The sequence below is a fragment of the Ictidomys tridecemlineatus genome, chromosome 3 (assembly GCF_052094955.1).
Source record: "Ictidomys tridecemlineatus isolate mIctTri1 chromosome 3, mIctTri1.hap1, whole genome shotgun sequence".
NCBI classification, from domain to species: Eukaryota; Metazoa; Chordata; class Mammalia; order Rodentia; family Sciuridae; genus Ictidomys; species Ictidomys tridecemlineatus.
In genome coordinates this window covers 68,510,307-68,525,004 of record NC_135479.1, presented here as the reverse complement: position 1 = coordinate 68,525,004, position 14,698 = coordinate 68,510,307, and the positions used below count along the sequence as shown (strand labels likewise).

The following is a 14,698-nucleotide window of genomic DNA, read 5'->3' as shown; positions in this document are numbered from 1 at the left end:
TACTAAAAAATTGTTTATGTGTATCTGAAATGCATCTGGGTAGCCAGTATTTAATCTGACAACCCTATGTTTAACCAACCTAACAAATTTTACCTCTCCTCCCCAAAACCATCAAGCTTCTTCATGATTCTGGGAGATGCATGACCTTAAGTAAATCATTATCATTTTTGAACTTCAGTTTCTCATCTCCAAAGTAAAGATAGTAATAGCTACTTCCATAGGGTGAAGTTTAAATGAGCTAATGCCTGTAAAGCACCTAGCCCAGACACTAGAATTCAACAAATGCCTGATTTATCCTACATGCAAGTACTCGTTTTTTCAAAGTGCTTTAGAAGAAAAACAATATTGTATAGAATCTTACTTCAGACAGTCTATTAAAACTATCCCACATTGGTGCTTATGATTGTGTTTTTAAAGAGATCTAGAGAGGAAATTTTGCGAAAATACCCAGAGGTAGTCCATTTTCGCATCTCAGAGTTCTCAGGAGAAGCATGGCTATCACCTCTCACCTACATACGTTCCCTGACCATAATCAAGGCAGGCTATCATACCTGCTAACTGGTTTGTGGTGGATCTTGCTTCACTGCCCTCTAGTATTGCAATTTCTCTTGCACAAGCCACACAATCATAATAGGTGAGTGATCCCCTGAGACAGACACACCAGAACTGAAATAGAAATGATAGAGATATCTCAAGATCACAAAAATTTTTTTTTAGGGGAGAGAGAGAGAGAGAGAGAGAGAGAGAGAGAGAGAGAGAGAGAGAGAGAGAGAAATTTTTTAATGTTTTTTTTTTATTTTTTAGTTTTCAGCGGACACAACATCTTTGTTTGTATGTGGTGCTGAGGATCGAATCTGAGCCTAACATATGTGCTACAGCTTGAGCCACATCCCCAGCCCAAGACCACAAATTTTTATGAAATGCTATAATTCATTTTTCTTTTGCTTTGTGAAGCAGGCCTCAATAATGAATTTGAAGATACCAAAGTTAATAAGCCACACAAAACTGAGGAGACATGATGACACTGTTGCACTTGACAACTCTCCATACATCCTACTGGCAAAGAAGAATAATGAGCTACTGAAACTCACTATAAGGTCTCACCAGAGCTTGACAGTGTCCTAGACCAGATGAAAGACAAACTTTGGTCAAACAGCAAACTCATTTTCATGATTCCAAATAATAAGCACAATTTATCAACTTGGAGATTATATTACTTCACAAACAGTAAGTTAACCACTCAGGAAACCCAGTGATTATTTTGATTCCCATTCTCCTTAAGATATGAACTCCTCATTTGCCTTATGAGGAGAATGGTGTGCACATAGAGGAGTCATCTATAAACCTACTGAATATGTCTCTTCTAAACTCTGGTTTATCTATAGAATAATTTACATCATCCCTATATAGTTACCCAGTATATTATGTACACAAAGAAACAGAAAAAAAAGCAGGTTATCAAACATTATAGTCTTGAAATGCTAGTTTCAGAGGTATGTGTGTGTGTGTGTGTGTGTGTGTGTGTGTGTGTGTGTGTGTGTATAACTAGAAATGATTATACTATAATGATAACAATTAGCTGGGTGATAAAATTACTTTTCAATTTTGTTTCCTTTTGCCTTTTTCTATTTTCTGCATTTAATACATCTTTCTCACATAACTGTTTTTTAAGCTTTAAGTACTTAACTTTGTATATTGATATTTTCCTACTTGTACATAATTAAGAAATCTGTGATCTCCTTGCATTGATGTCTCAGTGCAGGTGCTCTGGCTTCTCCTGAATCCAGTTTAATCTGCAGAGGCAACCAAGACACTGGCATATCAAAATGGACAGCACCCCAACAAACAAGTCTACTAATTGCTATATGGGTGGGATCTAGACAGCATCAGACTTTTGAGTTTTCAAGAATTATTTCTCCATTTTAGGGACTCCTACTGCTATAGCTCCACTAAAGGTATGCTCTAGAATATTCAGTATGGTTAGTGAAGATCCACAGAATCACAAAATATTGACACAATGCTAGAGCTAGGGAGGAATGTGGAGAGCATTCCCTAATCAAACCCCTAGATAAGAGAATTCCTTGCTCTAAATCCTCCAGTTAGTCATCATCTAAACACTCATATCTGTGAACAACTACACTCATAAAACACAAGAAATCAAGGATTTGGCAATGCAGTAAAAAGACAAGCCTAATTCAGGGAAACCCTACATTAAGCCAAAAGTTTTTGCTGGCAACATAAAAAACCACAACCTTCTTCTGAATACTGTACTCTATGTAAAGTCAATAGGACCAATGGGGCAACAGAGTGGCCAAACAATGTCAGACAGAAATGGCCTAAGACCTAAATTTAATTCTAAGCCTGACCTGCCCTAGACTACTACAGACCTGGTGTCTTCAGTAGGTTTCCTGGACCCACAGCAAATAAACCAAATACAGAGGAAAAGTATATGACAGCCTCTATGTTGGCTTTCTACAGACAAGGGAGAATCTGAGGCAGTTAGCAGCAATGACATAGGCATCAAGCCCCCAAATAAACCTTCAGGAATAAGAAACCATTTCCAAGCATCCTGATCTCTTGCCAAACTAGTGAAGCAAACCACACCTTCCTTTCTGTCATCACTTCTCACCCACCCATGTCACCCACAGGAAAGTAGCACAGAAGAAACATGGCTTCTGGGGTAAGGGATCCTGGGAAGTCATTGAAGGATACGAAACTGAAGCCCAGACATGGACTACTATGAATACCCAGCAGCAGAGGAGGAGTAACAGGCCTGGGTGACAGGAGAAAGCCCACCCAGGCTTCCTGGGGACCCAGATGGCTAAGGCTGCCCTAACACAGAGTGGGAAGCACCCCTTGGAGCCATATCTATGGTAAATCAAAGGCTCTGATCTATGCCACACACACCCACACACATTCATAGATCTATACAACATAGAATTCAATATCTTGAAAAGATCATTTAAGATTCTTTGATCTGCTTACCTGCTTCTGTAACATTTTAAATCAATCCAAGTAGACCTTTCTTCAGGAAAAATAAAACCTAATGTGTCAGAAACTCAAAGAGTATTTTCCCACCATGAAGACTAGGACGTCCTTCCCTACCTTCATGAATTCAACTTGCTAAGTACACACAGGAGGCTTTATTCAGAGGAACTAAGACAGTCTTTTAAGCAAATAACAATCCAAAAGGGAAGGGAAGGGAGGTAAAATACATCATAGCCAGGTCAGCAGAATCCCCTGGTCTTGCCAGTACACGTGATACTTTCAAATGGGTACTTGGTACCTTAATTTTGAGAGAAAAAGGTGGAGGGAAACAACCCATGGTTTGCATGCTTAGTTTCTGCCTATGACGCTGAACTCAGAGAACTGAGATCTTTGTAGAAACCAAAAATGGTTCAAGGGCTGGGGTTGTGGCTCAATGGTAAAGCGCTCACCTAGCATGTACAAAGCCCTGGGTTCAATCTTCAGCACCACATAAAAACAAATAAAATAAAGGTATTGTGTCCAACTACAACTAAAAACAAATATTTTTTTTAAAAATGGTTCAAATGGGGGCTGGGGATGTGGCTCAGGGGGTAGAGCACTAGCCTTGCATGTGTGTGGCCCAGGTTCCATCCTCAGCACCACATACCAACAAAGATGTTGTGTCTGCCGAGAACTAAAAAAAATAAATATTAAAAATTCTCTCTCTCTCTCTCTCCTCTCCTCTCTCACTCTCTGTTTAAAATAAAAATGGTTCAAATGACTCTGAGAATAAGTTACCTGATTGCTCTGCGTTGAAGTTTCCCAATCATAAAGCAGAACCAGCAATCAGCAATACAGAAAACCAGTCCTTCAGACACAGAAGAGATAAAGCTCCAAAACTCAGGCCAAGGGATCTCCCTGCCCTAGGGGTTCCTTCCAATCACAGAGGAATTTCTTATCACCAAGCTACAACTTCAAAGCAGCAAGTTCATCAACATTTTGAGATCTGATATTCTTTTCCAGGAAGGCCTGGAGGCAAGGTGGAAGGGGTTGCATGAGGGTGGAAAGGCAGAGAAAGTCCTCATTGTTGCCCTAGGAGAGGTCATTTCCATCCTAAAATGCCTAGGATTCTCTCCCTTGGCAAGAGAAGGGTATACCAGCATGTGACAATGAGGGCATAGAGAAGTGACACAGAGCAGGGCAGATGTACTCTTTTCCTGGCCTTGTGGCTAGATCACCCCCCTCAAACGCACTGATCACCCCCCTCAGGAAAGCTGAGACCAGACGATGACATCACCAGGATCTGTAATAGAGCATCAGAGCCGAGACTGAGGCCATACTAGGTTTGGACCAAGCTGGCAACTGTCAAGAGCTTTGGTCACTGGGACCGGTTGCTCTCCGAGATTCAGCCAGCTCTTCCCAAATACACACACCATCTATTCCTCATATACTCTAAGTAATACCAACACTTTTGCCAAAGTAGGACATTTACCAGAGCCTTCAGGCCTGGCATTTGCTCACTGAGACTGAATTCCAGAAGATGTTAAAGCACCCAGTGTTTCAATTTGCAAACTTCCTCTGCCTTGGTGACAAGTGAAACTATTTTCTAACAGCAACTGCAAGTTCCCTAGTACCCAGTGAGTTCCTTTTTTTCCTTCGGATACTCCCTCCTGGTAAATCAAAGACCTATCCATCTCCAACCCGTGTAATATAGCCAAAGAGCACACCCCCACGGCTTATGAGATTTGGAGAATACTCTCCTCTGGTGGCTAATGTACCAAATAGAAATCCCTTTCTTCCCCTCACCTCCAATGAACCAATGGACTGTGACCTGGACTCCACCACCATGTAGGAAAGCAGACATGGACAGTGATTCAGGAAACACGGCCAGCCCTATGTTAAGTGATAAAGGAATGGAGTTGGCTTTCTTCCTCCACACATGCTCCCATTTGTATTTCCTCTCTTGGTCTCAATTGGCAGTCACTTCAAATTAGCAAAAGTGAAATCCAGCAGCTGTAGTATTAATTAATAAGTGCCGACACCACAGTCTTTTCTGGTCACTCATATTAAAATGTGAGTGTCAAGGTCTGGGCTTGGCACCAGAATCACGAGCCACCACACACCTTTGTAGGTTCAAACAGCAATTCTTTATTCCCACTCTCACACCGCCTCCACACAGGTCCAGGGGCAATCTCGTTCTCCCGCCTGCCCGCAAGATTCACCTACTCCACGAGGCTATCTCCAAATTCCATTTTAATCTTAACGGGAACAAGCAGCAGGACCTAATCCCAGCAATAATCTTCAACCTCTAACTTCCCTAAAACCCATTATCTTAAACTGGCAACGCCTTAAACTCAAGGAGCTGGTTACTTCCTCAAACCTGATCAGCTCTAAACCCAGATCCCCCTTGGTCCTTGAGCAAGGTCACCTTATTAAAGCATGCATGCAATGTCCCATCGAATGTCCTCTAAGCAGCATGGGGTACACTTGGCAAGGAAATTTTGATGCATCATTCCTACTTGGTAATGGCCCTCAGCATGTGAGGAAGGTTTGGAAGCAGGGGTTATTTGGGAAATCTCTGTACCTTTATCTCAGTTTTACTGTGAACTTAAAACTGCTCAAAGGAAAACAAAAAGTTTAAAAAGTAAAAAATTGCAAAGGATGAATTCTTTGTGTGGAAAATCCCACTGAGATGTAAAGAAAGGCAGATATCATGGTAGATTAGGGATGTTGCTTTAATGCTTTGGAACAGAAAGAGTCTGTTTTTCCACAAATGCCAGCCCAGGCATTTATACAAAGATCCATGCTCCAATGTGCAAGTGGCTATACAGGGTAACTTGCATTTCCTGAACCATACAATCTGCCCTTTGTTGCCAGAAGTACATGATCTAGGATTGTCTAGCACCCTCATGCTCAGAAGCCACTTCAGGAACTTGAATAATGATGATGGCCATTCACAGGGAAGGCTGTGGATTTTTGAAAAATAAATAAATAAATAAATACACAGAAAAATCACTTAGCAGAATGTCTTGGAAATCATCTGGGAGCAAGACACAATTGAGCTAATTATTGACCTCAAGGGATCTGTTTTAGAGAGCTTAATGTTCTCAAGAAAAGAGGGAGATAACTTTCCATTTTTTCACTGTGTGACATAAAGAGTTTTCAACAGAACATAGGATCTCACTTCTATGATTGGGAGACCAATTCATCACTGACACAGTGACCTAATTCTTTTCATAGTGACTCATAGTCAGACCCCAGGTGAGCTGACAGAGCTATACTAGAAGAATTTGCTAAGGCAGAGGCTCCAGCCATGGAATGTCACAAAAATTTAATGCTTTTGAGGGATTAATATGCTCCAGAGATTGTTTTACATTATCTCATTAAATCCTCATAGCAGCCCTATAAGGCAAGACGCATTACTACCGAGTTTTATAGGTGAATAAAGAAGGGCACAGATTCTTTGGGTAACTTAACCAGGGTCAATCAGCTAGTAAGTGACCAAGCTGGACTTGCAACCCAAGCTGTGATACCCAAGAGCCTGTGCTTTGTTATATGTACATCCAAGGAGGGCTGCATAGGTGGCATATTCAGGCCATAGGAAATTACAGTGTGTGTGTGTGTGTGTGTGTGCACGTGGGCGCACCAATAATGTAAATAAATAAAGAGTACCTGGGAAGCTGTGAAAACCTCTCCCAGATGAGGCCAACAGAGGATTTGGTTGAGAATACTGAGGACTAGGTGCTACCTCTGGAAAAAGGAGCCAGGAAAGGAAAGAGTCTTACTTTTCCCTGTATGTCCTGAGGTACTGTTTAAACAATTTAATATGGATACATGCTTCCTAATTTAAAAGCACTTTTTTAAAAAATATAAATCTATGTTACATTGAGTTATTAAATTCAAGTGTTTGAAATTTTTTGAGTTATATTTTCAAAAAAATATATAACTGAAGAAAAGTAATTCCACACTGCAGAGGTCTATCACAGCCTACCCAGGGGAACTGGGAGAGATGGCTTCATTCAGGAGAAAGCATTTGACTCAGGGTGTCCAGGCTGCTGACAACCCAAAAGCATTAAAATTGAAACCATGCAGCCATCCTCCCCATTTTCATTTTCAAACTAAAAACCCCCACTATGGCCAGAGGACCTGACTGTGGCCTCTCTGTTTAGATGAATGGGGGAAAATGGGTGATCTCACATTCTTCAGTAGTTGGGTCCTAAAATGTTACTCACAAAACAAAACTTGAGGAAATCATCCTTATTTTTAATTAATTAATTTTTGGTACTAAAGATTTAACCCATATCCCCAGCCCTTTTTATTTTTACTTTGAGAAAGTGTCTCACTAAGTTGTTTAGGGCCCTGATACATAGCTAAATATGGCTTTGACCTTGGAACCATCCTTCCTCAGCAGAAGGGATTATAGGTGTGGTCATCTATAATCATGTTTTAAATGCCCTAACAAAGGTCATTGTTTTAGCAAAGTTGAAGTTATCTGCTCTGCAAAGCAAAGAAGCCCATTGTGATGTTAACACTGTGTTTTGTAAATATTTCTTTCTTTTTTTTCATCTTTTTAATCTTTTATTTTATTTTATTTTTTTATTGGTTGTTCACAACATTACAAAGCTCTTGACATATCATATTTCATACATTAGATTGAAGTGGGTTATGAACTCCCAATTTTTACCCCAAATGCAGATTGCAGAATCACATCGGTTACACATCCACATTTTTACATAATGCCATATTAGTAACTATTGTATTCTGCTACCTTCCCTATCCCCTACTATCCCCCCTCCCCTCCCCTCCCATCTTCTCTCTCTACCCCATCTACTGTAATTCATTTTTCTCCTTGTTTATTTTCCCATTCCCCTCACAAACTCTTATATGTTATTTTGTATAGCAATGAGGGTCTCCCTTCATTTCCATGTAATTTCCCTTTTCTCTCCCTTTCCCTCCCATCTCATGTCTCTGTTTAAAGTTAATCTTTTTTTTTCCTGCTCTTCCTCCCTACTCTGTTCATAGTTGTTCTCATTATATCAAAGAAGACATTTGGTATTTGTTTTTTAGGGATTGGCTAGCTTCACTAAGCATAATCTGTTCTAGTGCCATCCATTTCCCTGCGAATTCCATGATTTTGTCATTTTTTAGTGCTGCGTAGTATTCCATAGTGTATAAATGCCACATTTTTTTTTATCCATTCATCTATTGAAGGGCATCTGGGTTGGTTCCACAGTCTAGCTATTGTAAATTGTGCTGCTATGAACATCGTTGTGGCAGTATCCCTGTAGCATGCTCTTTTAAGGTCTTCAGGGAATAGTTGTAAATATTTCTTTCAATGCCACACACATATCCAAGATTAAACCTGAAATACCATCCTCAGAGCTGTCTGGGATTTTGGAGACTGGCAGAGCAGCTTGATCTAGAATTCACTTACAGGAGACTAAGCAAACAAAGTCATCCTAAGGGAAGGGGGAAGGGCTGTCTAAACATACCCAATAAGCAAGCCTAAGGCATTGGAGGAGAAGGTGATTCAGTTCTAGAGCAATGCCATCTTCAGATTCAACTCAAGTCACATAGAGAGAAAACTATGTAGTCAAGTTTTAGAAGATTCCATCTTTGACATCCTCATCAAAGAAATTAGTAGTATTCTTTCCCATTTTTACCCTGAACCAAGTGTGTTTCAGCAACTTGAGTACTCCCACAAACCTGGGCCCATTCACCTACCTTATGCTGCCCTAAAACAAGAGGATTGCATGTTTCCTGGCAGAGGTCAATAAAGTTGGGCAGCAGTAGAAACATAACTAGCTAGAGTGGATAACTCTGACACAGAGATTAATTAATTCTTCTTACCACAAGAATTCACAAGGACCCCCCAGAAAGAGGTCAGGGAACCAAGGTGAGAGCAGGCATCTCCCCTATGCAGGCTGGAACAGGTGAGGAGGAAACTGGTAGGTGCCACGTTTTGGCAAAAAGGAGTCATTTATGCATGTACCACAAACTCTATCTGAAGACTCCTAGAAATAACTGCACAAGATTTCAGGATAGCCAGACAATTCTGCAACAGCTGGTCATGATGAAAACCAGGAAATAAAAATTCTGAGATGATTGGTAGTAGTATCTTCTGTGTAACCCCAGAAGGCCGGGGTGCTGTGGTGTGAGCTGAGGAAACTCAGATCAGAACATCTAAGGTTTTTCACAAATACAGATAGACAGAACATTAAACCCTAGCCTCTTAGTCTGGTAATCAAAGTATTGTTTTTTAAAAATCATAGCTTTAGTTTCTTTTTCCCCCTCATAAAATATTGTGTGTGACTTCAGTTTTACTTTTTCAAAACATGCTAAAGTGCTGAGTCACTAAAAAAAAAAAAAAGAAAAAAGTAAAGGAAGAGTGATCCTGCTTCTTAGAGCTAGCCTCAATGATGACCCAAGCCACACTTTTCCCCCCCAAGAGTTGTGTGAATATTTTGATGCTAAACGACGACGTCACATTGCACAATCTTAATGAGGTTTCAAATCAGCCTCACCCATTCTGGCCCCACCCCCACCCACAACAAAGATTTTTATCAAATGTGGGATTTTCCCATGAGTCTCAAAATTAGAGCCTCAACTCCCAATAAATATGAAACTGGGGATGTCTGAGGCACATTCAGCTCTTGAGCCCACCAGGAAAGGAAGAGAGCTCCATCTGCCCTCCAGGAACAGCCATGAAGTTCTTCTCAAGTAAGTGAAGAAAATCCCTGGCCCTGGGAGTCCTGCTGGCGGGGCTACTGAGCACTGTGTGAGGGAGGAGGTGTGTGGTGGAGTAGGGCTGGCTGCCAGCCAGCAGCAGGCTCCAGCTGTGCTGTCAGCTCAAGCCCTGCTTTCTCTTCGCCTTTCTTCCAGTTGCCTCCTTGGGGCTGCTCCTAGTGGTGGCTACTGCCTTCCCCGCCTCAGAATTTAAGAGAGAAAAAGGAGAGAATAGTGTCATTCGAAATAAACCAACACGTGCCTCTTCTGGAAAAACTGCAGGACAGATTTCCTACCTCATCAAGGAAGTCTTCGAAATGAGAAAAGAGGTGGGTAGGCTTGGTATTGGGGATGAAGGCCCCATGTGGGCATTCATTCATTCTTGTCCTTGAAATGTGGACAGGGCTTCTGAATTAGGAGGTCTCTGCTGGGTTCTGGGGCATGTTGGGCTTGAGGCAAAGGGGCAGACTGTTCTGTATTTCTTTGGTGCTGGTCTGGGGTGGGGGTCCTTTTCTGAAAAATACAGAATGGGGCTTGAATCTGTGTTCCCTGGCCCATTCTCAGCTCCATACTTGACAACTGAGGGTTACTGCTTCTCAGATCTCTTTTTCCTTTACTGAAAAGTAAAGTCTGCAAACCTTCAATTTGTATCTCAGAGATAGATGGATTAGATTCCCCTGAAATTAATGCTCAGCTTTTCAGGGCAGTTGTAATTCTTCTAGGTGACGTAAGCTCAATGAGGAGGATTCCCTAGTGTCATTCTTTCTGAGATGCCTACCTGAGGGCCCACCAAAAAGGCAAAACCTTAAGCAAATTAAAGCATCTCTCAACTGTCATTGCAAAGTATTTGGACTTTGTTTGATAGAAAGGAAAGAATACAAGAGAGCAGACTGGGAGCCCAGACTATAGTTCTAATTGTGCAGAATCACCTTTGTGATCTTGGGCAAATTTCCTACCATCTCTGAACTCTATCTAAAATTATGGAGCTGGACTAGATGATTTCATAGGTCCTTCCAGCTGGAAATTTTATAGTTTAAATTATGTTTGCCCAAAATTATCATCAAATTGCTGTCATGTATTAAATACCTATAACGTGCCAGGCACTTTATATAAATATACTATCAAATCCTCGAAACAAGGAGTGAAGTCACAGGTGGGCCTGGGACTGAACTCAAGTATGCCTAATTCCACTAGACTTTTCTTGCCAGTTACAAATAGATTGTGACTTCATTTTTCTTAAAATGAACTTTCCTGGCTGTGATAGAATACAAATCAGCCCTCTAGTGGTGTTTGCTTTAGGGGCACTTAAATGCTAACAATTCTAGTGTTCTTTCCCAGCTGTGCAAGAATGATGAGACCTGTATGAAGAGCCATGTGGCAGTGTTCGAAAACCATCTGAACCTTCCAAAGATGACTGAAAAAGATGGATGCTTCCAAACTGGATACAATCGGGTAAAAACTTTTAACTTCCTCAGCCAAAGCTCTCTTGCATGAAGGGCCTGCATGCATATAGAACCAGGCAGGCAACAAAGGAGACAGATGTAAAGAACATTATGTTAATTGTAGGACAAAGAGTTTATCTCTGAACAGGCAAGGCCAGAAATGAGTCCTCTGTGTTGGGATTTTTCACAGCTGCTTAATGTAATCTAGCTCATTCTGGGTAAGATAGTTAGGGGACTATTCTCCTCTCTGGCTTCCCTAGGCAGGATCCAGGCCCAGCCTCCCTACTGATGTCACTCTGTTACACCCGTCTCCTTTCAGGATTCTCTGATTGTCCAGATATTTAAAATGGGGCAGCTGATGCTGTCCAGTGTTCCGAAATATGATGCCTAATTCTCTAGACAGAGGGAAAAGATGCTGAATTATGGAAATTTTATGCTTTCAGATTGATTCTGTCTCTAACAATAACTGATTTCTCCTTCTCTTATAGGACAACTGCCTTGTTCGAATCACCTCTGGGCTTCTGGAGTTTCAGGTCTACCTGAGGTACATCCGGAACAAGTTTCAGGAAGGCAAAAACAAGGACAGAGCTGAACATGTGTATTTCAGTTCCAAAGCCCTGATTGAGATTCTGAAACGAAAGGTGAGTACTTATCCCTCTATAGGGCTCAAGAACAACTCAGTGATGCAAGGCTGCTTAGACAGGGATGGCTACCTATGAGGCAGAGGGACAGTGAGCCATTATTCAAAAAAAAAAAAACAGCAAAAAATGGTTTTCATATTTAATCACTGCCAAGTGACATTCTTGTTACCAGAAAGTTAATGCAGAGAAATGGTCAAAGGCTAGGGACCAAGGAGGGACCAAGGGCTTTGCCACCACCAGCTAACTATTAAATGGCAGGTCATGGAAGGTTGGTGGCTAAGAGTTTGGATGAGCCAAGCAAAGTGAACTGAAGAGAGTCCTAAAATGAAATGCTCTATGCTAACCCTACCTCTTGTAGTTGTTTGCCTTAAACCAGGGCTTTTCATTTCCATTATCTCATTTGCTGTGGTCTGATTTAGCAGTTCTGGGTGGGGCCTGAGATTAGTATTTTTTACAACTCCCTGTTGATGTCAATGCTACAGTACTCCAGGACCACACCTGGGGGATTCAAGGCCTTCTGCAACTAGTTGTCCCCATATCCTTGGGACCCTTGAAGGACCTTTCTAGTCCTCTTTATACCACAAATCAGTGGTCTCTCAAAAGATGCTGGATGGATAGTAAGGGGAAAACTGGAGAAAAGTACTAAATTTAGATCCCATTAAATTGCCTTTAGTTATAATTCTTAATTTACCTATTAAAGAACAACTTTGTGCCAGGCACTGTTTTAGAAACTAAAGGGAAAGACAAGGTAGTGTTGCTGTCCTATAGATGCTTACCATCTGGTGGGAGACAGAGCGGCAAAGGGACGATTAGAATTCAGTTGTTATAGAAGGGACCTTTGCAGTGTGGGCTCAGAGAAAGCACTTCCCCTGGATGTGTCAGGACAGGTGGCCTGAAATAATTTCACCCCAAATTTAAACATCTTCCTACAGCCCGGAGCAATCCGTTTTGTTTTCTAACAATCCTTTTTGTTTTCTTTTCCCTTCAGGTGAAGGATCCCAATAAAATAGTCTTGCCTAGCCCAACTGCAAATATCCACCTGTTGGCAAAACTGGCATCACAGAATGATTGGCAGAAGGTCATGACCATGCAACTCATCTTGAGCAACTTTGAGAATTTCCTGCAGTTCGCCCTGAGAGCTGTTCGGAAAGCATAGTGGGCATCTAAGCTTATTGGTTCATGGGCATTGCTTCCTAGGGTCAGAATACATGTCCTGTCCACTGGGTACCTACCTTATCTTGTTCTCTACGAAGAACTGACAGTATGAGCATTGGGACACTATTAATTATTTTTAATTTATTGATAATTTAAATGAGATTTGAGTTAATTTATATGTGATTTATATTTATAATTTTATAAAGTGTCACTTGAAATATTTTATAATGGTTTTGAAATGATATAAAAGTCTAGGCAGTTTGAATATCTTGCTTCAGAGCCAGATCATTTCTTGGAATGTATAAGTTTACCTCAATAAAATTGCTAATTTATGTATTTTTAAAGAAATATTCATGTTGTGTGTTTATTATGTTTAGACTATTTTTATACCAAAATCACATTCTTTAAAAATCAACATTTAAGCCTATATATGTCATGAAGCTAAATAAAAGTCCAAATGACTGCAAAATGTTAAACAATGAAAGAGCAGCCAGGTGTGTAATACCAGCAGTGTGGGAGGCTGAGGCATAAGGCTTTCGAGTTCAGAGCCAGCCTTAGCAATTTAGCGAGTCCTTCTCTCAATTTAAAAAAAAATAAAATTAAAAAAGGGCTGGGATGTGGCTCAGTGGCCCCTGTGTTCAAAACCTGGGGCAGTGAGGGAGGGAGGAAGGAAGAGCACCTGCTCATGTCTATAATCCCAAAGACTTTTGGAGCTGAAGCAGGAAGCTTGAGTATTACATGTTTGAGGCCAGCCTCAGAAACTTAGTGAGACTCTGTCTCGAAATAAAAAATAAAAAGAACTGGGATCATGGCTCAGAGGTAAAACAGCCCCTTCAAGAAGAAAATAAAAGCAAAAATTCTTTCCTGAGTCTTAGAGATTTACCAACAGAAAAAGACTGCTACACAGAATCATGATGATAATTGAATCCCTCAGAGGGAACAATTTTTCAAGACCTAACAATAGCTTGCGAGGTTTCAGAAATACCAGAGTGACCAGTTTTGCCTCTTGTCCAAGGGCAATTCAAACAATTAGAAAATTTACCAGCATCCTTATATGCATCAGTTTCCAACTGCAGGACTTGTCAATTGACATTTGTAATTTTATGAAGTGCCACTTGAAATATTGGTTGGTTGGTTCTAGCTAAGGCTGTTTCCCAATTTGCACATGTATTCCTCACCAAATAAACATTCTTTGCTTTTATTTTAATCTCATTTATAATATATCGGTTTTCAAAGCTTAATTAAATAAAAAAAAGCAATAATCACTTGGAGAAAGAAATAATTGAACACAAACTACATGCCAAGTACCATGCTATATGAGTCGCATACATCATATCATTTAATCCCAGCACTTGCACACTCTTTTCTGGATGTAGGAGAGAAAGTGATTTACCTAAGTCATTCAGTGGGAAGATATAGCATGAAGCCATATTTGAAATCCAAGTCAACCTGTCTCCAGGTTTAACTTTCAGATCCCATTTAAATATGGGGAACACATTTAAAGATGCAATGAAAGACTTTGAGATCATCCAACCACTTATATAAGACATAGCAATGTGCAAGCCTCCAAATAACAATGAGACGTTCTGCCTCCCTACTGAGTTCTTCAGACACTGAAAATACCTGTCTGTCACAGCATCTACCATGCTGTATCAGCTTAAAATAGATGAATTTCCTTTCAGCCAGCATGTTGGCTCCTCAATAAAACAAACTGTAGTATATCCTTCTTTGCATCATAGACCTATAACCCAGAACTTGAACAAAGGA

At 40.7% G+C, this 14,698-nt stretch overlaps 1 protein-coding gene across 1 annotated transcript; it reads left to right on the top strand.

The window, feature by feature from the left end:
• The first annotated feature begins 9,671 nt into the window (after positions 1-9,671).
• LOC144375829 (interleukin-6-like) lies at positions 9,672-13,221 on the top strand. The gene is made up of 5 exons (XM_078041291.1): positions 9,672-9,687; positions 9,850-10,022; positions 11,032-11,145; positions 11,624-11,776; positions 12,765-13,221. Exons 1-5 carry the CDS (start codon positions 9,672-9,674, stop codon positions 12,930-12,932), a joined length of 624 nt encoding a protein of 207 aa, XP_077897417.1. The 3' UTR covers positions 12,933-13,221.
• The last annotated feature ends 1,477 nt before the right edge of the window (positions 13,222-14,698 follow it).

Excerpts from the sequence above, each read along its gene's own strand:
- LOC144375829 (XM_078041291.1), top strand. Across the intron at positions 10,023-11,031 it reads TCTTCGAAATGAGAAAAGAG|CTGTGCAAGAATGATGAGAC; the intron begins GTGGGTAGGCTT and ends GTTCTTTCCCAG. Across the intron at positions 11,146-11,623 it reads TCCAAACTGGATACAATCGG|GACAACTGCCTTGTTCGAAT; the intron begins GTAAAAACTTTT and ends CTTCTCTTATAG.